This window comes from Hemicordylus capensis, chromosome 7, assembly GCF_027244095.1.
Source record: "Hemicordylus capensis ecotype Gifberg chromosome 7, rHemCap1.1.pri, whole genome shotgun sequence".
NCBI lineage: Eukaryota > Metazoa > Chordata > Lepidosauria > Squamata > Cordylidae > Hemicordylus > Hemicordylus capensis.
The window spans coordinates 29,528,641-29,551,909 of record NC_069663.1 but is presented as its reverse complement, the minus strand read 5'-3'; the positions used below and the strand labels follow the sequence as shown (position 1 = coordinate 29,551,909).

Genomic DNA, 23,269 nt, shown 5'->3' with positions numbered 1-23,269 from the left:
AGTGGTCCAGGCACCTCTAGAACCCAGACCCTGATCCGTTTCTCCTCCTCCTGCCCAAGATGCTTTCTGTAGACTTCTGGGATGCTCCCCACAAAACCTTCACCCGCGCACAATGCACTCTTCTGCAATACTAGTGCCTTCCAGTTCCCAGTTCTGAGGATTTTCTCTCACTCCATGTAGGCTTCTGGGTGGCATGACTTGTGACTCTAGGCAGCCAAGTCTGTGTGCCGAGAGGAGGAAAATTCAGAAAAGCGTGCTGTGGCGGTGCCGCTCTGGGCAGAAATTACACTCATCCACCAGAGTGCAGTTCTGAGTTTTGCTTTTCAAAAAGTCCTGGCCCATCCTGGCTGGCCACACTAGGGAGTCAGGGAGGGGAGCATTTCTGTTGGACTGTGGGGGAGTCCCAGTTTGACACAAATGCCAGCCCCAAGAGCTGCTCTCTCGGGCCCCCAGTTCCCCACCTGCAGAAATGGAAATGCCTATGAAATGTGCTAGGTGTGTGGCATTGTACAAGTCCCTGCCCTGAGGTGCTTACAGTCTAAAACTGGACACAAGGGAGAGTAGAGGAAGTGAAGTCTCAGGAGTGAAGGGGAAGAAGTTCCTGGCGCGAAGATTTGCTTCCAGTGGGATATGGGCACAAAGGGATTGTGAGGGGCACTGAGAGGTGTGAAGGAAGTCAGGGTGGTCCCTGTCCGGGGCTATAGAGCCAGGGCCGGCTCATCTAGCCGTGGGCAAAGCGACTGCTCCGTGCAGGTGTGCGAGGAGAGAGCTGAGGATCCAAAAAGTGTGTCTGAGCACATGCAGAGTGCAGCTCCTCAGGAACACAATCGCCACCGTCACCTTAGGGAGCAGGCAGGGCTCCTAGCAGAGGGGCGCGCGCGCAGGCGCTCGCTCGCTGGAAGCGGAGAGCGGGGGGGGGGAGGTGGGGACCGGCCCCTCCGCCTCCTTGGAGGTCCCTCCCCCGGGGCGGGGCCGCCCGCTGTGCTCCTGCCAGGTGCGTCTGGAGCCAGTCCACGACTCCGCCCCGACGGGAGGTGCTAGGCCGTGGCCGCCTAAGAACTCGCACGCAGTGTTGCCGGCCGGAGACGGGGTGGGGCTGCTGCCGGCGGCCTGGCGTTTCCTCTCCGCCCTCGGGAGCCGGTGCCAGCTCAGCGGAACCCCCTTCCTCGTTCTCCTCCTCCGGGTCGCCACCGGGGCCATGAGGCGCTGTGCTGTGCTGGCGTCCTTCGCGCTGGGCTACGCGGGTTACCTGCTGCTGGGCGCGCTGATCATCTCGGCCGTCGAGCGGCCCTACGAGAGTCGCCTGCGGGCCGAGCTGCGGGAGCTCAAGGCCGCCTTCCTGCGCCAGAGTCCCTGCCTGTCCGAGGCCGCGCTGGAGCGCTTTCTGGCCGCGGTGCTGAACGCCAACCGCCACGGCGTGGCCCTCCTGCGCAACGGGTCGGCCGCCCCGTCCAACTGGGACTTCGCTTCCGCCTTCTTCTTCTCTAGCACTTTGATCACTACCGTCGGTGAGTCCGAGAGAGCCGCGGAGGTCTCGGCAGGCGGCAGCCGTACGCAGGGCTCTCCCTTCCCGCCCCTTCTCACCACCATTACGACCCTGCCCCTACGTCCCGGGCGCACGGCTCGCCCCAGGGCCTGCGAGCCAGGCCCATCTCTAACCCCCCGCCCCATCCACACGTTCTCTCTCTGCGCCACAGGAGCGCCCCCTGCCCTCGAATATCCCCCCCCGAGGGCATCCTCCTGCCTCTGCCCTCCTCGCCGTTGCTTTGGGGCCGCTCTGGAAGGCTGGTCCCTCGCTCCGGCGGCTCTAGGCTGCGCGCGCGTCTTCTGGGTCGCGAATCCAGGGCGGTGGGTTTCTGCCTCTCGGCGCCTGGTCTGTGCGAAACGGCCGTTCGGCTCCTCGGGCCCGGCTGGAAAGAGTTGAAGCGGCGGCGGGGTCCCCCCTCTGCGGAAGGCGCCTGCCACTGGCGGCGGCGGCGGCGGCTTCTTCCCTGGCGCTCTTCCACCGCCCGCTCCTCCACTTAGTTCGGGCGGAGTGGGGCGCTGGCGCAGCCGTGGGGCAAGGGGGCCGTCTCTCCCCCGGGGAAGGCTTGGGACAGGCAGGCGACTGTGGGCCGAGAGCTTGCCTGTCTCTTCCGGGCTAATAAGCGCGCCCCCCCCGCCTTTCTGGAGCTCTTGAGGTCAGCGGCTCTTCTGCACACAACAGCCTTGTGGGGCGGGCCTGAGCGAGATGGCTTAGTGGAGGTCACCTGGCCAGTCCCCTGCTCAGGCTCACCGGGGAGGGGGCGGCTTCCCGGTGGGCCTGGCTCTCCTGGCTAGGCCGTGGTCCGACAGGCGGGGCCTGCTTGGCCCATCTTGGCTCAGCAGCAGCAGCAGCAGCAGCAGCGGTATCTTCTCCCCCAAAGCAGCGCACCAGGTTGGGGGCCTGTGTATGGGGGTGGCTTCATGGCTACACTGAGCCCCAGCTCCCAAATCAGGTTGGGAGGCAGGCACGGCCACCCCCACCCCAACAGCACGAAAAGGTCTCTTTCGCCACCCCCTACCCGTGCCAGTGCACAGGCCTAGCAGCCCCTTCCCAAAAGGGCAAGGCAGCCTGGAAAGAACCCCGGGCGGTCTTGTGTCTTCTGGCTGCATCACCTGTCTGGATCCATGGGTGCTGGGCCATCTGCCGCCCCAGGAAACAAGCCCCAGTGAGACGGCCTTGAGTGAGTCGTGCTGCTAGTTGGTGCTGGTCCATTTTGAAGCACTCAAAGTGGCAGACAATCTTAAACACACAAAAAGCAAGAACCACCACCATGGAAAACTTCCTTCACAAAAGGAGTACCCACAGCTGGCTCCTCTCTTCGTGGCTGGCTGGTGGAACTGCCCGAGACATGGGGGCTCCTGCTTTGCTCCCCTTCTGCTTTGGCTTGGAGAAGGCTCTTTAAGGGTCTTGCATTTGGCCCACTGGCCCAGTCTTGGCCCTACGCCAGGGAAGAGGAGGAAGGGGCCTCTCATCCCTCGACAGCCTTCGGAAAGGAAGTTGTGGCCAGCTCTGGGCAGAAACACAGGCATCCCTCCTGGGATGGGGCCGGGGCAGGCAGCCGAGGCCTCTCCAGAGGAGGTGGGGCATTGGGTGGCCCCTCTCCTGCCTCTGGGGCTGTGCCCCTCCTGAGAGAGGGCGGGGGTGGGTGGGAGCAGCAGCAAGGAGTCCCCCACCCCACATTTCCTGGTGTGTGTTATCTTGACTGGTGAACTTGTGTGTTCCTGCTGCGATAGGGAACATCCTTATTTGTTTTTCTCTTCCAAGGGCTAGCTGTAACTATTTAACAGCCTCTCCCGCCAGCTCACCAGATTGCCTCGCTCCCTGGTGGGGGCTGGAGAGCGGGATTGTGTGTGTGTGTGTGGGTCAAGGTGTCCCCAGCTGCCATGGCAAGGGACCCTCCTTGGCCTACGGACGGGTGCCCCACCCCAGCCCACACCGCCCCGGCCCCCTGAGGCTGGCACCCTGCCAGGGCCGCGTCTTGCTCATGGCCGACTCGGCTGACTGGTTCGCCAGGGAAGGGGCGGCCCCCCTGCTAGGCTGCCGAGGAGGCCCCTCTGGGCTGCGCCTGCCCCCTTGAAGTCTGCTTGGCCCGCTTGGTGTGGACTCTGCCCGGGAGCAGCAGCAGGCAGCAGAGACCAAAGAGGATGAGCCCAGCGGCCCGGCTTGGCCTGCAGAAGGGCCCAGGGCCAGCCCCCACCCCCCGGCAGCATCTCCAGGTAGGGCTGGGTGACACCCCCCCCCCGGCCGGGCCTGGAAGGAGGGCAGACAGTCCGGAGCCACATGGACCCAGGGTCTGTCTTGGGGGGGGGGCTGCTTCTGGGGTTCCCATGGGGAGTGGCCCCCAGGCTGCTCTCCTGCACAGTGGGCCAGCTGCTGGGGCCCCACGAGGAGGGAAGCCAACTCCACAGCCAGCCTCCCTCCTCCGGGAGGGAGATTCTGCCTCTGGGGCAATTCTGCTTCACGCGGAGCTGGAGCGCTTCTCATGACCCCAAACCCTTCTGAAAGGCGTCTTGTTCATCCACCCAGGATGGGACAATTGCTTCTCTAGTTCCTTCTCTCCCCCCCCCCCGCCCAAGCTCTCGCACTCCACCCCCCGAACTGTTTTTTCTTTGTGGGGGGGGGGCGGCTTCTACAGACAACTCTGGCTGCATTCCACAGCCAGCTCCAGCCACAAAGAGCCCGTTTCTCCAGCCACCCCTCATATGCTTGGCCCGGCTGTGATTGGACCATCTGAGGGTGGGCAGCCCTCATGCACCCCCCCCCGGTTTCCCTTGTGCTGCTGCTCTGGGGTCCTCTCGAGGTGGCTGGTGGGGGTGCCCTTCTTCCATCACCCCCAAAGTCTCCCCAGAAGCGTTGGTGCCTGCCTGCATGCTCCCTGTGCCTGTGCCATGCCCAAAAGGTATCCTCTTGCCCCATGGCCACCCAGATCAAGCGGCAGCCTGTGCCTTTGGGGAACAGGGTGGCTTGTTGGCCTTCTCGTGGCCATGGCAGAGGGCCCCAGTCCTGCCAGCTGGCCGCCTTTCTCAGCCCCACACTTGCTTTGCGGCCTGTTGCCAAGCAGATCTGCAGTCTTGAGGGCCAGAACCTTGGGATTGCAAAACACAGAGGGCCTTCGAGGTCTTTGCAGCCAGCCCCTGCTCGGTGTAGGAAACTGCTCCAGCATCATTGGCAGGTGGGCGGCTGTCCAGGGAAGAGGTCTCAAGACCCACTGGAAGCGAAGGAGACACCCCCCCCACACACACACACAGACTGCACAAGGCAGACAGACAGACCATCCCACTGCTGAGCAGCTCTGACTTGCTACCTGGGACTTCCAAAGAGTGGGATCTGGTGCTAGAATCTGGGTCTTCCAGCTATAAGCTTTGTGATGTACAGCCCTGCTGGATCAGGCCCAAGGAAACCTCTCTAGTCCAGCATCCTGTTTCACACAGTGGCCCACCAGATGCCTCTGGAGAGCCCACAGGCAGGAGCAGAGGGCGAGCAGCACTGCCACCAGCCCGCCACGCTGTGCCTGAGGCCTTGCAGCTCGTGACAGCCTCTGCTTCGCTTCCTTCTCTAGTATTAGTTATGGAGCCTCCCTGACCAGAGGCAGTCTAGCCCTGGTCATCACCAGCTGCTCAGGAGGCTCAGCAGCAGGGGAGCTTGAGGGCTTCCTGCTCTTGAGCCTCCTGGCTGGCTCCGGTGGGAAGCCATGGCCAAGCGCTCCTTGTGCTCTCTGCCCCCCAGGCTATGGCTACACCACCCCGCTCTCGGATGCGGGGAAGGCCTTCTGCATCTTCTACGCACTGCTGGGCGTCCCCTTCACCATGCTGATGCTGACGGCCACCGTGCAGCGCCTGGTGGCCACTTTGACCTGCGGGCCCCTGGAGTACCTGGCGCTGCGGTCGGGGTGCGGCCGGCGGGCCCTGTCCTGCGGGCACCTGCTGCTCCTGGCGCTGGCGGTGCTGGTGGCCTTTTTCTTGGTGCCTGCGGCCATCTTCAGCAGCCTGGAGGCCTCCTGGAGCTACCTGGATGCCTTCTACTTCTGCTTCATCTCCCTCTGCACCATCGGCCTCGGGGACTATGTCCCTGGAGAGCAGCCCGGGCAGCGGCTCCGCCCCCTCTACAAGGTCTCCATCACAGGTGAGCTGCAGGGGAGGCCGCCACGGGGTGGGCAGGGGGCTCTCCCTGAGGATGGCCACTGCTCGTCCCGGCTGAAGGGCCAGGGCTGGGAGAGACGGCCAAGCTGGGAGCCCTCGATGTGCCTGCAGGGGGTCTTGGGCGCAGGCCCTGCCAGCCTCTCCGGGGAGGGCTGGCCGAGCCCTTCCTCCCCCCACCCCCCCACCCCCTGGACTGCTGGTGCCAGGCCTGAGCTAGGAGGAGCTCAAGGGACGGACTCCGCTGCAGCAGGAGAAGGAGGCGGCAGCTTCACAGAGGAAGTGGAGCAAAGCCCCCCCCCCCGGTCTGTCTGTCTGTGTGCCCCCCCCCGCTCACTCCCTCCTCCCCTCCGCAGTGTATCTCCTGCTGGGCCTCATGGCCATGCTCCTGCTGCTCCAGACCTTCCACAAGGCTGCAGACCTGCATGGCCTCTCGGACCTGGTCTTGCTGCCCCGCGACCCGCCCCACGAGGACCACGAGCGCATCCTGGAGCCCCAGGACCCCCCCTCGGAGCCCGGCCTGGCAGAGAAGGTGCCGGTGAACACGCAGCAGCAGCAGCAGCAGCAGCCTGGCTCTGGGGGGCAGGCAAACTACTCTTCCATCAACAGATAGCCCAAGGGCAGGGCCCCCTGGCTCCCGCTCGTGTCCGGGGTCTCTCTTCTCCCTCATGAGGCTCCCTCCTGCCAGTTGGCTCTTCCGGCAGGGCAGCAGCAGCAGGAAGGGGAGGCTGCTGGCCGGTCTCTCTTCTGGGGCAGGGAAGCCCCTCTCGGTGTCGGTCAGCCGGACCCCGTCCAGCTCACAGGCCTGGACAATCTGTGCTGAGATCTCACTGGGTGCTGCCTGCAGGTTGCCAAACTCAGAATTGGGAGGAGGGAAGGCGAGTCAAGTTGCAGCTCACCATGAAGAGGAGGGTGTGTGAGCGGGGAGCAAGCCCTAGACATTCCAGCTCATGGGGGGGGGGTGCTGGGAGCAGCAGCCTCCCATGACTGTGCCCACGGCCACTTGCCCGCCTGGGCTGCTGAGGGGGAGGGAGAAGCAGCCCCCCCCCAATCCCCCAGGCCAAGGACCTCCCTGGCAGAGGTGCAATCCTGCCCCCCCCCACGTGGCATGGGCTGACACTGCTGCATGTACCACTGATGAAGTGTGGGGTGGTCTCTGCCACTCGGGCGCTTCAGCGTAGTGATCGCCCCTTCCTTCCTTCCTTCCTTCCTGGGGGCAAGGAGTGCCTCTCTCCTCTGTCTGAATCTCGGGCGCCACTCGCTTGGCTAGGTTTGAAATGCCTAGGCACTGTTTGGATTTTTTAATAAAGTTACTGCCAGCTGCGATGAGCTTTGTGGGGAGTGGGGCCAGGGCAGGGGCTCGTGCCCAGCTTCTTGCAGACTGTCCTGCTGCCCTCGGAGGGCTTGACCACGACCCACCACTTCCTTGGTCAAGAGCACTGCACGGGGGCAGGTGGGGGGGGGGGAAGCACAACCCGCAGAGGGGGCGCAAGCGAGTTGGGCCAGGAGGGAGTGCCTGACCCGCCTTGCTTCTGACGGGCCCTCTACTACTGGGCAGGACTAATGGGGCGGCGGGGGGTGGGTGGGATTAACCGCTTGTTCTGGCTTCTGTGCTGTGACTGGAAGTGGGGAGGGGAAGAATCAGGTGCCCCATTTGCTTCCGGGACTCCCAAGTGTCGCTGCTGCTCCTGCTGCTGCAACAGCTTCTTCTGGCGGTTGGTTGGGGGGGGGGATGCTTTCCGGGGCTGTTTGCATCACCGCAGCCCTTCAGAGGAAGAGGCACCCGCCTCCATCCCTCCCCACACCTCCTGCCCGCCCCCCCCCCGCCCGCCAAGGGAACTTGACTCCAGCTACTTTCGTAGAAAACCTTTATTGTTCCCACAACCGCAGGGTGCAGGCATCATCATATGGCGCAAGGGGGGGGGGGCTGTGATGCATCCCCGGCCAATGGGCCCAGCAGGAGGTGAGGCGAGGCTCCAGGGAAGAGGGTGGTGTGTCTGGGCGGAGGCGGGGGCAGGGGGGCGAGGGCGGAGGCGGCGGCAGCAGCAGCAGCTGTGCAAGGGGGTGGGGGGGTGGAGCTTGGCCACGGCCCTCCCCGGCCAGAGAGGCAGCTGCACAGAGCAGGCAGACTTGGCGACCCTGTTGGGACAAATTCCTTCCCTCGAGGTCCCTCCACACAGCTGTGGATTCCTCTCGCCCTGACCGTGGGAAGGAGCCGGCCAAGCCCATCCGGTCAGGAGGAGTGGGCCGGATTGGCCAAGCTGGGCCAGGAAGGGCTGCAGCTGCTGGGCCTGGCTGGGCAGAAGGCTGGCGGGCTTCTGCTTGGCCGGCAGGTGGGCTCCCGCCCGGAACCCGGAGAGCCGCTACCTGCCAGGGCTGGACTTGGCTGGGCAGAAGGCCGCTTCCTGTGCAGAAAGCGGCTGGGGGGGGGCTAACCCCGCTGAGGCCAGCCTGGGCAACCTCGACCTCTGCCCTGTGGCGAAGGAGCTCAGGCGCCTGCTTCTCTGGGAAGGTGCAGCTGATGGGGAGGAAGGGCTGGAAGCAGTGGGGGTGGGGGGTGCATGCAGGTCTGGGGGGGAGCAGGAGGTCCAACGGCAGCTTCAGAGCGAGGGGGCTGCGGGGCCCCCCTGCCCCTGCCCAGCCCGCCCCAGACGCTGCACGGCCGTCGGCTTTCTTGTGGCAAGTGTGTGTAGGGCTGGGCTGGGCTGGGCTGGGCTGGGGCTGCTTTCAGGACGCCACATGCCACAGGATCCGGCACGCGCAGTCAGTGTTGCCCTCCCCACCGCCCAAGCACACAGCACAGAATCAATGCAGCACCCAAGGGGAGGGGGGGGCTCAAACTTGGCCTCGCCAGTGAGCGGAAAAGAGCCCGGAAGGGGTGTGTGTGTCTCTCTCTCTTCGTAAGGATCCTGGGGGGCAGGCCGGGGTGCCCCTCCCCCCAGTAGCCAGGTGGGCCCAAAGGGCGCCAGCTTGCCAGGTCCCAGGTGGGCCAACTGCAGCCCCCTACACACCTGGTGACCAGCGCAGGCCAGTGGGGCTGGGGGAAGGAGGCCAGGCCTGCCTCCACCAAGCAGGAGCAGCTGCCGGCATGGGGCCAACTCACGCTGTGGGGTTTCCACCCCCACTGTACGGGCAGGGGCAGAGTGTGGAGAGCGGATGGGCCTCCCCCAGATCTGTGGAGAGGGAAGGAGAGGAGACCCCTACCCCCTTTGGTGACCCCACCCCACCCCTTGGACGGAGTGCACACCCAGTGTTGTTTCCTGCAGAGAGAGAGAGAGACTCTGTGTGTGTGTGTGTGTGTGTGTGTCAGGGGAGGGTCTTAGGCTGCCCCCCCAGCCCCCCCCCAGTTTTCCAGGCAGTGCAGGCAATAAATACGTCCTGGCCCCCCCGCCCAGCTCAGGCCCGGCTGCGGGGTGCAGGGATGCAGCGGGGGGGCTGCCCGGCAGGCATGGAGCCCCGTGGGCACAAGCAGCGGTAGGAGCCCTCCGTGTTGAGGCAGCGGCCGCCGGGGCAGAGGCCCTCCCTCTGGGTGCTGCACTCGTCCAGATCTGTGGGGGGGGGAGGGGGAGGGGGAGGAGAGGGGGGCATCAGGAGGAGCCGCAGCAGGGCATGCTGGGAAGAGGCCCCCCCCAGCCGCCCCAGGGCAAGGGGGTGGGGGGGAGGCTCAGTCTCTCACCCAGGCAGGCCACGCGGGTGGGGTCGAGGCGGTAGCCCTCGTGGCAGTCGCAGGTGAAGCCGTCGGCCACGCGGACGCAGCGCCCGTTCTCGCAGCCACTCAGGATCCCACACTCTTCGGCCTGCAGCCCCTCAAAGCCTCCGAAGTGGCCTGGGGGGGGGGCAGATTGCGCGGCGGCGGCGGCTAGTCAGAGGAGTGGCTGCCCTGGCCAGCCTCGCTCCCCCCCCCAGACTAGTCCATTCTGCAGCCCCCTTGGCATGTGTCCGGCCAGTCTGCCCCCAGGCCAGACCCCCGTTGCCTCCCCAGCTAACCCCCCCAATCCAGAAAGACCCCCCCATTCCCTGCTGCTCTCCCTCGAAAGTGCCGCCTGGCATGTGCCCCCCCACCCCCCCAGCCTCACTCACGGTGGTCTTCACTAGCCCTGCCTGGCCGGTCAGGGAAGGAGCCCCCACGGCTGCGTGGGGGGTAGCTCCACTCCGGCTCAGGGGGGCTGTGGGGCCGGTATCCTCCGCCGCCGGGGGGGGTCTCGGCCAGACCCTCTTGCCGCACGTCGCTGTAGGGCAGGTCCTCAAAGTCGCTGGCCTCGTAGGCCGCTGGCCCGTAGAGCGAGTCCCGGGGGAAGGGGTCGTAGTCAGGAAGGCGGGGGCCGGGCCGGGGTGGAGGGGCAAAGATGTCCGGGCCGTAGGGCAGGAACTCCCCTCCTCCGTACTCTCCATAGGGCAGCCCCAGGCTCCCGGGACGGACCGGCCCGTAGCTGGGGGGGCGCAGGACATTGCAGAGGGCCTCAAAGTCATCTGGGGAGGCAAAGCAGCCATGGGGCAGGAGTCACAAGGTCTCTGCCCCCCAAGCAGGGAACTGCAGCATGGTGAGAGTCTGCAGGTGAAGAGTCCTCCCGCACCCTGTTGCAACCCGAACAGCTGGAGGGTGCTCAGAGGAAGCATCCCTCGCCCCCCCCCCCAGACACACACTCTCTCTTTCTCTCTCCTCTTGGGAGATGGGCAAGGGGCCTCCGAGGCACACCCCGGAAGAAGCCGGCGGGGGGGGGCAGGCTTCTCCCCCTCCCACTGCCGGGGGGGGGGGCTCCTCACCTGAGTCCCGGGCGGGGCAGAGCGCGCACTCCATGCTCCAGGCCTCCCCATAGAGGCAGCAGCACTCTGTGTAGGTGACCGGGCGGTCCAGGCGGGGGCGGCTGCAGACCAGGCTGGGGCCCACCTCTTGCCAGCAGACGGCCAGGTTGTCATCTGGGGGGGGGAGGAGGGGAGAGACTCTGCAGGAGGGCCAGAGGGGGGGCATGGAGCTCAGGCCTAGTCATCCACGGGCAGCGGGGGGGCCCACCAGAGCAGGGCTTTTTCATTGGGAAGGCAGAGGGTGGCCTCATTTTTAAAAGCAAATGGTGTGCACTGAAGGAAGGAAGGAAGGCAGGCAGGCAGGCAGGCAGACTAAAGTTCTTCTCATTCATGAGACAATTGCCCTCTGGAACTCATTGCCACAGGACTTTGCATTGGCTCCTGGAAAGGGCTTGGATTCCAGGGATACATTGGAGGATCAGCCTGGGGGGTGGGGGCAGAAGTGCCACTTCCATCTGAAGTGGGCTGCAGAGCGAGAGGGACTGAAGCCCCCAGGAACCCCCTCTCCAGAGGTCTAGGGGGCGGATGGATCTGGCAGCACCCTCCTGTCCTGACAGATTGATTTCAGTCTCTCGAGCACGGAGCCCCCCCCAGAAATCTCGAGTGCAAACCTTCTCATGCAAGGGGGGGGCGGGGCAGAGAGCAGCACTTACTGTGGGGGAATCAGTGGGGGGGGGCCTCCTGGGAGGGGTGCTACGGACTCACCCAAGCCTTGGCTGTCGTTAGCCACGCAGCGGCGCTGGGAGGCGTCCAGCACCAGTGGGGGGGCACAGGAGCAGTAGAAGGAGCCGATGGTGTTGATGCAGCGCCCCCCCAAGCAAGGTTCTGCCTCCTCATCCAGACACTCGTCGTTATCTGGGGCAAAGACCGAGAAGGCATCAATCGGGTGGGGGGGGGATCGATGGGACGGCCCCCGGTTTAGTCACTGCCAGCACTGGGACACTGGCAAGCAGGTCAGCCCCCTCAGGCAGCACCACTGGGGGGGGTCACATCTCTGCTGAGCCCCAGGGAGAAGGGCGGGGGGCAGGGGGTGGGGGGGCTCACCAATGCACTCCAGGTGCTGCGTCTCATAGTAGTAGCCACTGGGGCAGTAGCAGGCATAGCCGGGGACCTTGTTCACACAGACCCCTCCCTTGCAGACTTGGGAGCTGAAGAGGAGACACTCGTCCACGTCTGTGTGGGAGGAGAAAGGCCTGGCTCAGAGGCACCCCCAGGACAGGCTGACCCCCCCCAGCCCTCGTCCCCGATTCCCTCCCAGGACCAGGCATGCACCCAGATTGAGGGGATCGGGGGGGGGCACCACACAGAGAACCTCCCCTGCACCCCACAGGCCTGGCGTGGGGTTCCCATCTGGCCCAGGATCCCACCCCAAAGCCCAGGGGGAGCGCGGAGGCCATTCCAACCTGAGATGGTGGAAGCGCTTCCCGCAGCAGCAGCAGCAGCAGCATAGCCGTTCCCAAGCGGGCAGAGGGTCTGGTACTCCGCTGGCGGGGGGGGGGGGAAGCAGAGCACCCGTCAACAGTCTCTGTGGCTGCAAAGAGGGCCCCCCACCCCGCCCCGCCCCCCTTTGGGACACATTTGGATGCTCTCCCTCCAAACATGGAAGCTGGCCATGAGCTGATCCTGGGGGGTGCTGGGGCAGCCTGCCCGGGGCTGGACTGTGACACTTGAGTCTGCCGGTGAGGGAGGGCTCGCACGGGATGGGGGAGGGCTCGCACGGGATGGGGGAGGGCCGGGCCGCCCCCCACCCAAACAACTCGGCACTGCGGGGCCTTTTTCTCAGCTTGAGAGGTGCACAAACACAGCATTGCTGCTCTGAAAGGTGGGTCGTGGGTGGGGTGGGAAGCACAGAGTCGGGGGGGGTCATGGGCCGGCCCCTCGAAGGCCCCTCTGCAAGGGAGGCCACAAGGGTTGCCTACTACACAACCCCCCCGCCTGGGGGTGAGGCCATTTTGTGTCCGAGAAAGAGCAAAAACGGGCCCCGGCCAGGAGCACCACCTGGGAGCCACGGCGGCCGGCCGGTCCCGACCCTGGAGAAGGCAAAGGCAGCCCGTCCCGGAGGGCCCTTCCCCTCGGAGGCCCACCTCCTGGCCCCTGGCCCCAAGCCGGCAGCCGCCAGGAGCACAGAGGACTCTGGCAGGGAGCTGCTCGCGGATGCCCTCCTTCTGCGGGGAAGCCAGAAGGGGCCAGAAGGGGCATCCCGGCAGGGACAGGCTGGAGGAAGGGGCTGCTGCTCACTCGCACCTGCGGCCCCCACAGCTCAGGCTTGTGTGCAAGACCTGCCAGAAACGGGGAGGCAGCTTCATCCGTGCGGTCCTAGAGGAGATCCCCCCACCAGGCACAGCGGGGGTCCAGGCCTCCTCCTAGACCCCCCAAAGGTCTTTCTGGTCACCTGCAACCTAATCACGCGGCCACTGCGGATGAGGCTGCGCGCCAGGCCCGATAAATGCCGCCGTGACGAGGCCATTCCAGCCTGGAGAAGAGTCCTGTGGGACTCGGAAGCTGACCTACAGACTCCTAGGCAAGTCTAGGCCCAGGTGAAGACCTGGGCCTGCTCCATCCGGTGCCGGGAGTGGCGGGGGTTGCCCTTGGAAGGGTACGCCCGGGCCACTCCACTCTGGGGTTGCAACAGAGCACACTGCTGGCCCACAGCGTGCGCAGCACTCCTGGCTAAAGCAGCATCTCCTGTGGCAGAGCCAGGCACAGTGGACTGGCGTGGGTGGCCCCCAGTCCCCCGGAGGCGGGCCCCAGCCCTGTGGGGCTCAGCAGAGGCCAATGCAGCCCCTCGTGTGCCCCGGGGTCGGAGGTACCTGAGCCGGGGGGCGGGCACTGCTGGATGTGGCAGTCCAGGCCCCAGCCGTGCCCGAGGCTGCAGCAGCACTCCTGGTGGGTCGCGTTCCACGCCAGCACGTTCTCGCAGGCCTGGGCCGCGTCGGGGTCATAGTAGCACTCGCGCCGGAGGTTGCTGCTGGGCCCGGGCGGGCGGGGGAAGGCCGGGGCGTGGGCTAGATGGAAGACAGGGAGACGGGCTCTGCTCAGGACCCCCCGGCCGGCCCGGGAAGCGGAGGCAGCCCCCTTCCCAGAAGCGGCAGGCCCCCGCCACGTGAGGCCTGCGGGACTGGCAGCCGAGGGCCCCCGAAAGGGAATCAGACCAAGCCGCCGCAGAAGGAGCGGAGCGGGAGAGCCAGCAAGTCGCCCCTCAGTGGCTTTTAGCCATGTGGTTTGTATGGAGCCTCCCTGTTCAGAGACAGTCTACCACTGGATGCCACTGATTGGAGGGCAAAAGGCAGGAGGGGTGTTGGCTCCATGCCCTGCTTGTTCCTGGAGCCCCTCTCCCTGGGGGGCGGGTACTGGGCAGATGCCCCTGCGGCCAGATCCTCCAGGCCCCTCCCCCAGACCAGGGCGGCTCAGAGGGCAGTGGGGTGGAGTTGCCGCCGCCTTCTGCCCCACAGCTCCCTCCCTCTTACCAGCACCCGGCAGAGCGACGCAGCGGCCGGTCATGGGGTCAAACTCCTCGCCCGTCCGGGGGCAGATGCAGAGGAAGGAGCCCTCCACGTTCTCGCAAGGGGAGGCTCCACACACCCCCGGCAGCGTCTCGCACTCGTTCACATCTGTGAGGAGCAGACGGAGATGCAGGGAGCTAGCGTGTCCCCCCCCGGCCCCCCCGCCCCGCCCGCCCCGCTGGCAGCGGCATACCTCGGCAATGCCGCCCGTCCCTGGCGCTCTCGTAGCCTTGGTCGCAGATGCACTGGAAGCTGCCCGGCAGGTTGTGGCAGAGGGCGTGGGCGCCGCAGAGGGAGCCGTTCCGGCACTCGTCCACATCTGCAGGAGGCCAGCGCCGTCTGCTCCGAGGGGGCAGCCTCGGCCCCACCCTCCCCTCCGCAGGCCGGGGCCCACAGGCAGCCCCCCCCCGGAGTGGGGCCCGGCCGAAGCCAGGCGGAGCGGCCTCCCCCCTCCCTCCCCCCACTCACCCACACAGTCTCCGGCGGCACTGGCCTGGTAGCCCGTCTGGCAGCTGGCCACACAGGAGTAGGAGCCAGGGGTGTTCTCGCAGCGCCTCTCCCCACACAACCCTGCCCCATAGGCCTGGCATTCGTCGACGTCTGCAGGAAGAGCCCAGCAGCAGGGGAGAGACGGAGACTGGCTGGGGCCGGGCCGGAAGTGGCCGCAGGGGGGTGGAGTGGGGGGAGGGTCATGCCCGGAGGAGCAGGCGGGGAGGCCTTCGTGGAGGTGGGCGCAGCGGGGACGAGGCGGAGCAGCAGCAGCAGCAGCAGCCCCCCCACCCTCTCAGGGGGGCAGGGTCCCTCGGCAGCCTGGGAGTCCAGGAGGAAGGCCTGCCCGGGGCCCCGACTCCTGCCAACCGTGGGTCTCGGGCAGGGCCAGCCGAGAACACCAGAGGGGGGCTGGGGGTAGTCGGGGACCGCTGGCCCAGCGGGGCCCCGCAGTTGCCCACCCAGCGATGGCACAAGAGGACTCACCGACGCATTCGCCTACGGAGCTGACTCGGTAGCCCTCCTGGCAAGCAGCCACGCAGCGGTAAGAGCCAGCCGCGTTCTCACAGCGCTGGGCCCCACAGAGGGCTGCCCCATATTCCTGGCACTCGTCGATATCTGCTGGAAGGCAGGGCGGAGGTCAAGAGCGTGCAGGAGTCTCCTTGGGCACGGGGGTCTCTGTGTGTGTGTGTGTGGGGGGGTCCCCCTCCCAGGATCAGGCCGCCGGCCGGAGGGTTGCTGACCTGCCTCACCTTTTGGCCCTGGAGGGAAGGCCCAGCCCTCCACCAGCTGGGCTGCTCCCCACATGGCTGCCCCCCCCCGCCCTCGAGCCCCAGGGAAATGGGGAGACACGACCGACAGATGGCGGAAGACCGCCCCCCCCCCGCCACAGCAGCTCTTCTATGGGGAGAAGTGCTGCTCGGGCTGGCTGTGGCCGCTGCCCAGCGTCTGCCCTCCCCGCTCCCTGGGGTCTCACCCTCACAGGCGGCCTTGCTGGGGCTGCTGCGGGTGCCCGGCGGGCAGTAGCAGTCGAAGGAGCCCTCTGTGTTGGCACAGTGCCCGCCGGCACACACGGCACTGCGCTGGCATTCGTCAATGTCTGGGGGGGGAGGGGAGCTCAGAGTGGCAGGAAGGCCCCCCACATGCTCCCCTCAGACCCCCCCGGTGCCCCCCAGCTCCGGACACACCCCAGGCCACCTCCCCGCCCACCCCGGCGCCAGTCCACGCCTCTCACCCACACAGGAAGCCCCGTTGGGGGCAGTGGTGAACCCCTGGGCACACAGGCAGGTGTAGGACCCCTCCGTGTTGAGACACTCGCCCCGTGGGAAGCAGAAATCGCCCTCCAGGCATTCGTTGATATCTGGGCAGGGAGAGGAGGAGGAGGAGGAGGAGGAGGAGGGTGGCTGGCTGCAACACCCAGAGAGTCGGTCTCTGCCCCCGAATCCGGCGACCACCCAATGGGCAGCAGGATCAGGACCGCCCAGGGAAAGGCGGCCTTCTCAGAGCACCCTCTGCCTCTGGGAGCTCCTGCCACAAGACGTGAGGCTCAGCACGGCCTCGTCAGGGGCAACCTGAGTGGGCCGAGGGAAGGCCCCCAGGAGGAAGCCGCTGGGGCTGAAGAGACCCGCCCCAGAGGCCCTGCCTGGCCCTGCCCCTGCTGCCCATCCCGCCCTCCGCTCCGGGGCACTCACCCGCGCAGGACGCCCCTGCCCCCTCTGCCCGGTACCCCCGGCCACACTGGCAGCGGAAAGAGCCCTCTGTGTTGATGCAGCGGCCGTGGGGGCCGCAGGGCGAGCCCGTCGCGCACTCGTCGAGGTCTGCAAAGAGGAGCGGGATTGTCCGAGACCCAAATGGCTCCGGAGCGGCCCCCAAGCCCCCTGCCCGGCCCCCCGCCCCTCCTCTCACCCAGGCACTGGTTCTCCGTGAGGCTGGCACGGAATCCTGCAGGGCAGAGGCAGCGGTAGCCTCCGGGCACGTTCTCGCATCGCCCAGAGCCACAGGGCAGGGGGCTCTGCTGGCACTCGTCCACATCTGGGGGGGGGGAAGCGGCGCATCACCACAGGCCCCAGCGCTCCTCGGATCTGCCCCTCCGCCCCCCAGCCAGCACCCCCCCCCACCGGGAGCACCATTCCCAAATGCTCCGCGGGCTGCTTTGGGAAGGGCAGCCAGAGGGCCTGGCCCCTCCCCGGAATCCAGGGCCCGCTGCTGGGCCCCCTCCCCCTTGGAACGCTTACCCACACACTGGGTTCCCAGGGGGCTGGACTGGTAGCCAATCGGGCAGGTGCAGCGGTAGCCCCCCGGCACATTCTCGCACCGGCCAGGCTGGCAGACGGCGGGGCTCTCCCGGCACTCGTCCACGTCTGGGGAGACACAGCAGGGCCTGGGATGCTCCCCCCCTTCGCTTTCCTCCCTGCCCCCCTGCCATGCTCCAGACCCACCCCCCACTCAGCAGGAGGCCCACCTCCCTGCCCCCTGCAGCCCCCCCCCGGCCTTGACATATTGGGGTTCAACCATTTGGGGAAAGAGAAGCACCCAATAAAGCTATCTGGAAGCCCCCCCCCACCATGTAACTCTGTGATGGGAAGTGAGACACTCTGCAGGTGCTCAGAAGCACTCTCTAGCTCTGCTGCTGGGACTGACTCCTGCCACTGGGTCAGGTCTGCGAGCAGAGCAGCAAGTCCAGAGCTCGGGAGCAAAGTGGGCAAGGACCGCCCCTGCCCACCCGCCAGCGAATCCCAGGGAGGGAGGGAGGGAGGGAGGGAGCCAGCTCTCTCACCCAGGCACTGCGTGCCAGTCGGGCCAACCTGGTAGCCAGCAGGGCAGGCGCAGCGGTAAGAGCCCGGCACGTTCTCGCAGCGGCCGCGAGCACAGGGCGGGGGCCTCTGGGAGCACTCGTCGATGTCTGGGGGGAGGGGGAGGAGAGGGAGGGGGAGGGGAGGGGGCTGCAAGCGTGCCTGCGACCAGCGCCCCCCTCCCCAAGCAGAAACGGCGGCTCGTTTCTGCCCCTCTTTGCCGCCTCCCCCGTTTCAAGAGCACAGGGCCAGCACCAAGTCATGGCACTAACAGAAGAAATGGACATGGCACTGACCAAGCCAGGTGGCTGGGCTGCCCCCCCCAGCCCCCCTGCGCCCCCCACCGCCTCCAGCCCAAAGAGACGGGCCAGACGGCCCCCCCCTCACCTCGGCACTCCAAGCCAGCCCGGTCGGGCTGGTATCCAGCCGCACAGGAGCAGTGGAAGGAGCCGGGGCTGTTGTGGCAGTGCCCGTTGGCACAGGGCGGGGGTCTCTGGGCACACTCGTCGGTGTCTGGAGGGAAGGCCCCGTCAGCCCAAGGCGCCCCGGAGAGGCCCCCCTCTGCCCCCCGCCCCGCCCCATAGGCTCACCCTGGCACTCGCTTCCGGAGGGATCGGCCTGGTAGCCGGCCGGGCACCTGCAGCTGTAGCTGCCCACGCTGTTCTCACACCACCCGTCGGCACAGGGGCGGGGGCTCCGTCGGCACTCGTCCACGTCTGCGGGGGGAGAGACTCACTGAGACATTTGCAGGCCGCCATCCTGCGCTCCTCGGGAAAGAGAAGGTCCCTCTGCAGCGGGACCCACACCACCCTCCTGAGGCACCCACCCTGACTCAATCCCACCCCCCCACCCACCCCCAAGCTCTGGGGAGAAAGCAAGGGGTCTTCTCCCCCCGGCCCCCCCCAGGAGGCAGACCGTTCAAGCAGGCCCCACGTCTCCAAGTCCCAGAATTGAAGGGTAGAGGCTGAGTCCCTGAGCATGTGCAGAGTCTCCACCCTCCACGGGCCAGGCAGCCCTGCTTGGAGACGCTGGCCCAGCGCTCCGGCCCGCTGCAGCCGGCTTCCACTCACCGATGCAGTGGGTGCCCTGCGGGCTCAGCCAGTAGCCGCGGTCACAGACACACGTGTAGCCGCCTTGGCGGGGGATGCATCGGCCCGGGCCGCACACCTGGGGGCTCCGCTCACACACCCCCTGCCCAGCCTCTGGGGGCAGAAGGCCGCAGTCAGTCACCGCCCTCCCCACACGGGACCCCCAGCCACTCCCTGCTCCACCCCCCCAAGGAGCCCCCAGGCCAGCCGCTCTCCTTCCCACACGCCCCCCCTTACCTGGTGCTGACGGGTCGGGGCCGGCTGACTGAGTGGGCACAAGCCAGGGGGCCTGGGGCTCCGGCAGGCGGGTGGGTGGGGGGCTCCGGTGTGCTGCAGGGGAGACAGAGAACTGGGGTGCAGAGGACAGAAGCCTGCCTGGTGGCCTTCAGGATGGGAAATGGGGCCGGGAGGTGCGGATATGGGTGGGGTGGGGTGGGGGGTGTCCCGTCCAGCATCCCCTCTGGCCTTGCCCTTTGGGTCAAGAGCAAGCAGGAGAGACGGCGTCGCTGGGGCTTCTACAGCAAATGCCACATGAGGCCAGCTGGCTGCCCCATGCAAGGCAGGGTGGGGCAGGCCCTCCCCCCTCAGGCGGCCAGGGGAGAGGAGGAGGAGCCGCTCCAGAGAAGCCGGGCTGGCTGGCTGGCCAGATCTTGGGGGCCAGCTCAACCCAAGCAAGGGCCCCTCACCACTGGCCAGGTCCGGGCTCCCCCCTCCCCGTCCCGGGGACCTACGGAGGGCAGAGGCAGGCGTCGTCCGGGGTGGCGTCCTGGCTGCGGGCTCCCAGCCTCCCGGCTGGCGGCTGATGGGCACCCGGGGCTGGTCCTGGCCCAGGAAGCGAGTGTCATAACGGAGGTCAGAAGCCGAGTAGTGGTAGCCGGGGCCCGCGGGGCAGATCTCCTTGAAGCCGTCTGCCAAAGCGAAAGACACCCGAAGAGCCCTGCTTGGGCCAGGCCAAAGCGAGCCCCCATGCCCAGCCCACAAGCCTCCTCTCCTGCTCTGTCTGTCTGTCTGTGTGTGTGTGGGGGGGGCTCCCCAGCACCGGGCGTGGCTGAGTGGAGGGATCGAGGCCCCGTTTCAGAAGCGGGCCAAGGGGGCTCCGCCCAGCCCAGCCGCCTGCTTCCCACAGGGGCCAACCAGGCATCTCCTCTGGGAAGTCCACCAGCCTCTCCCTGGCTCAGATGGCAGCAGCTGTGCCTGACCCCCTCCCCAGGGGCCCTGCCCCTCAATCCCAGGCTGGGGTGGCCGTGCAAAAGGCCCTCTGCGCGTGCTCAGGGGCGCCCCCCCCGGCCCTGGCGGAGCCCATGCTGCACCCTCCCCTCTGCTCACAGCCCAGGCATCCTGGCCTCACCTGAGCCGTAGGGTGGGCAGCGCTCACAGCTGTGGCCCCAGGCTTTGCCCACCCGGCTGCAGCAGCAGATCTGCTTGGTGATGTTGCGGAGGATGGGGAGGGAGCAGCTGCCGCCCCGCAGCACCCGGAAGCAGGGGCCCTTGGCCTCCGAAATCACCTGGTGAGCTGTGGGAGGGCAACGGGGGGGGCGCTGAGAAGAGCCGGGCCCTTGGGCTCAAGGGCCCCCCACCCCCACCCCCGGAGGCAAGCGGGCCTCTTGCCAGGGCGGCTCAGCCTCCTCCGGCCCCTGGCGGAGGCCCTTTTCGGAGCCATGGCCGGGAACAGGCAGCAGGTGGCAGCACTGGGCAGGCTGGCCCGACTTGGGATGGCTGCAGCCAGAGCTCAGGAGCTCTTCCCCCAGGCAGTGGGCTTCGTGCGCAGCACCATCCCTAGCAGAGGCTGTCCAAGGTGGAAGGGGCCTCCCACTGCAGACTTGGGGCCTGCCCCCCCCGCCCCAGGGGCCCCCCTCCCAGCTGCCTCCCTCCCTCCCCCCCTCCCTGCTCCAACTGACAGATGCAGCTGCTGCGAGAGGAGTCGAGGATGTAGCCCTCGTGGCAGACGCAGGTGAAGCTCCCGCGCGTGTTGGTGCAGGCGCCGCTCTGGCAGAAGCGGCTCTCCTGGCACTCGTCCACATCTGCAGGGAGAAGAGAAGAGAAGCCCCGCCTGCTGCTGGGCCCGGCCCCAGGAGAAGGCCCATCCAGTCCAGCCCCCCATGCCTCCAGGAAGCCCACAGGCAAGCGGGGAGGGCAGCCCGGCTCCTGCTCTCAGCCTGGAGCCATCAAGACTGCTGCCCGCAGCCCTGAGCGGAGGCCGGAGGCCTCGGCCTCTTGGGTTTCCCTAAATAAGCCTTGTCAGTGGATTGCATTATTATTGCACTGATATTCGCTGTCAGTCTGACAGTTTGGTTCTGGAGGGGAGGGGAGATTGGAAAAATGGAGGGAACTTTGAATTGCCTTGATTGGGTTGATAGAAAAGCCGTTGGAGCAAAAATTGTGTGTAACTAGGAGGCTGCTTTAGCAGAGGGTTAGAGGCAGAAGAAGTCAGAAAGAATCACCTTGAAGGTGTCAGAATTCAGCTGGACGAGGAGAGTCCAAGAGGTACATGCTGGAACAGACACACAGAGGAAGAGTTGAAGCTGGAGTTGGAAAGAGGTGAAGTTGCAGTAAAAGCTGGAGGCAGTTGGAGTCTGGAGAGAGGCGGTGGAACCGAAGGATTGCTGGCAGAGAGCTGTTAAAGTCACTGGCAGAGAAGTGAAATTTCTGCAGAAAGGAAATCCCTAAGAACTAGAAAGAGCAGAACCTGAGACTGAATGGAGGAAAAAGAACTAAGCGTTGCTAAAGGTGATCCTCAAGGACTTGTAAGTGAGGGCTTGGTGAGAGTCAGGAGAGTGGATGCCTTTTTGACCATATAATAACTCTCAACAAAAGACCTTTATAGTGCAAAAAGAAATTCAAGATGGTATAGAAAAAATAATATGCTCTTTTGGTTGGTGCTTTATTTTGTATTTTTGGTTGGTGTTTGTTGTTGTTTTTGCTTTGTTTTGTTTTGGGTTGGTGTTCTTTTGTTACTTGTTAAGCAACTATTGATTTAAAGTAAACAAATTGCAAAGTAAAATGACTTGTTTATCTTTAAAGAAAGATTGTCACTTTTGTTTACTCCACCCCACACCTATAGGCCTTGTCACTCTAGCAAAGCTTGTTTTGCGACAGAAGTTGAAAGGCTGTTGTGGTAGACTCAGCCTAAAGCACAAAAGTCTACTTGGTGGCAGCAGTTAAACTGGTAAATTGTCAAGGAGATCTGTGTCTCTCGGCATAGTGGGGCAGATCCTCCACATGTGAATGGGAAGCAGTGGGATAGGCAGTGAATCCTCCACACCCTGCTTCAAGCCATCCAAGCTAGTGGTCATCACCACATCCTGTAGCAGAGAGTTCCATAGATTAACGGTGCACTGTGTGAAAAAGTCCTCCTTTTGTTGGCCCTAAATTTCGTGGCCATCAGTTTTATGGGCTGACCCCTGGTTCGAGTCTTGTGAGGGAGGGAGAAGAATTGATCTCTGTCCACTCTAGGAGTGGGTGGGAGGGGAGGGGAGGGAGTGTCATCCAGGGGGGAGGGCAGCCACCCACGGCCCTTCTGGGTCAGCCTTGCCAGCAGTAGCGGCCGGTGGGGGGCACTGCTGGGCGGGGGGCGCGGCGAGAGGCACCTTGAAGAGTAAACCAGTCGGGGCTGACCTCCGCTCTCGCCGCACCTGAACGCCGCTAGGAGCAGCGTGGCGCCCCGCGCTGGGGAATCGCCTCCACCACTCCCCTGGCCGCCAGCTCCGGGCGGTGAGAGAGAGGGTGAGCCCCCCCGGATTCACTCTCGCTTGCCAGGACCCCCTTTGGCCCCCAAGCCCACCTCCGCGGAGTCCCTCCGCCCCTCAGCCGGTCAGGGCCGACCCTGAGGCTGAGCCGGCCTCTTCTCCTGGCCGCCTGCTGGCCTGGCCCCACTCACCCACACAGGAGCCGTTCTGCCGCCGGTAGCCTTGGGGGCAGGCCGTTGCACTCCTCCCAAGGAGTCCCGAGTCCCCTGTGGGGAGAGAACCAGGAGGGGCTGCAGAGGGCTGGCCAGCCCAGCCCGCCCCGCCCCGCCCGCCTCCGCTCTGCAGGGACCCTGAAGAGACCAGGGAGCCCCCCGGCAGCCCCCCCCCGGGGGAAGGGGTTCCCCTACCAGTGTCTCCGTTGCTGCAGGGCAGGCAGTCGTGGACCCCCCAGGCGAGGCCAGCCCCACGGCAGCAGACTTCACGGGTGCGCAAGCCGGGCAGGGGGGCGCTGCACTGGAAGGGAGTGGAAGGGGCTCAGTCCGAGGAGGAGGCCCAGCCCTGCCCCACACCCCAGCGAGGCACCCCGGGGAGCCCCCACATGCCTTGGGCCCCCTGGGCCCAGAAGCCTGCGATTTCCCTGGGGCCCCTGCAGTCCTTCCAAGAGGGCCCAGACCTGGGTGACGGGCCCTCTTTCCCCACAAGGAAGGGGGCATGAGTCGCAGCCACCCACCGCTTACATCTAACAGGGCAGAGGGTGCAAACCCCTGGGACCCCTGTGCAGGCGGGGCGGATTGCCCTGCCTTGGGGAGGGCGGCCTCCTCCTGAGAAGGGCCCCCTGCGCTCCTGCCAGGGGAATGATGCCCGGTGAACAGCCTCCAAGGCCTCTGAGCACCATCACCAGCCCTGCTGGCATGGCGACCTCCCTCCCGTGGCCTGCCTGGTGGCTGCTGCTGGGCTCCCTGGACACCCCCCTCTCGGCTGCTTAGCAACCCGGTCCAGAAGTGCCTCCTCAGGGCCTTGCCTGCCCCGGCTTCCTGGCCCCCTCCGCCCCTTGCTTCGAGTCCTCAGGAGGAGTGTCAGCGGAGAGCCAGGCCCTCCTCCTCTGGGGCACGACAGCCCTGCGGGCCGTGGAGCTGCCGCCTCGGCCTCTGCGCTTGGGCTTCCCCAGGGCCGCCTCCCCAGCTCCGAGCAAAGAGCGGTGGCCACCAGCCTGCCACTTCCCCGAGCCCACGCCAGCCTGCCCGCCA

General features: G+C 66.2%; 2 protein-coding genes across 6 annotated transcripts in view; one reads left to right on the top strand and one right to left on the bottom strand.

Annotated features, from left to right (window-relative positions):
• Positions 1-952: 952 nt before the first annotated feature.
• Positions 953-6,985, top strand: KCNK6 (potassium two pore domain channel subfamily K member 6). Its single transcript, XM_053267358.1, has 3 exons — positions 953-1,508; positions 5,252-5,647; positions 6,018-6,985. Exons 1-3 carry the CDS (start codon positions 1,199-1,201, stop codon positions 6,272-6,274), a joined length of 963 nt encoding a protein of 320 aa, XP_053123333.1. The 5' UTR covers positions 953-1,198; the 3' UTR covers positions 6,275-6,985.
• Positions 6,986-7,515: 530 nt separating this feature from the next.
• LTBP4 (latent transforming growth factor beta binding protein 4) overlaps positions 7,516-23,269 on the bottom strand; it is a 30,077-nt gene continuing 14,323 nt past the window's right edge. For 3 of the 5 annotated variants that reach the window (XM_053267344.1, XM_053267347.1, XM_053267348.1), the window contains 27 exons: positions 22,430-22,535; positions 22,214-22,288; positions 20,235-20,357; positions 19,685-19,849; positions 19,068-19,244; positions 18,574-18,666; positions 18,319-18,450; positions 17,839-17,964; positions 17,636-17,761; positions 17,233-17,358; positions 16,691-16,816; positions 16,362-16,487; positions 16,148-16,273; positions 15,691-15,816; positions 15,433-15,555; positions 14,943-15,074; positions 14,436-14,567; positions 14,161-14,286; positions 13,932-14,075; positions 13,275-13,469; positions 11,868-11,948; positions 11,509-11,637; positions 11,170-11,319; positions 10,426-10,578; positions 9,742-10,131; positions 9,338-9,487; positions 7,516-9,209 (listed from right to left, as the gene is read on the bottom strand). In XM_053267344.1, coding sequence (XP_053123319.1) covers positions 9,058-9,209; positions 9,338-9,487; positions 9,742-10,131; positions 10,426-10,578; positions 11,170-11,319; positions 11,509-11,637; positions 11,868-11,948; positions 13,275-13,469; positions 13,932-14,075; positions 14,161-14,286; positions 14,436-14,567; positions 14,943-15,074; positions 15,433-15,555; positions 15,691-15,816; positions 16,148-16,273; positions 16,362-16,487; positions 16,691-16,816; positions 17,233-17,358; positions 17,636-17,761; positions 17,839-17,964; positions 18,319-18,450; positions 18,574-18,666; positions 19,068-19,244; positions 19,685-19,849; positions 20,235-20,357; positions 22,214-22,288; positions 22,430-22,535 — 3,810 coding nt within the window. In that variant the 3' untranslated portion in view covers positions 7,516-9,057. The remainder of the gene's footprint in view (positions 9,210-9,337; positions 9,488-9,741; positions 10,132-10,425; positions 10,579-11,169; positions 11,320-11,508; positions 11,638-11,867; positions 11,949-13,274; positions 13,470-13,931; positions 14,076-14,160; positions 14,287-14,435; positions 14,568-14,942; positions 15,075-15,432; positions 15,556-15,690; positions 15,817-16,147; positions 16,274-16,361; positions 16,488-16,690; positions 16,817-17,232; positions 17,359-17,635; positions 17,762-17,838; positions 17,965-18,318; positions 18,451-18,573; positions 18,667-19,067; positions 19,245-19,684; positions 19,850-20,234; positions 20,358-22,213; positions 22,289-22,429; positions 22,536-23,269) is intronic. The other 2 variants (XM_053267346.1, XM_053267345.1) reach the window with 2 other exon arrangements.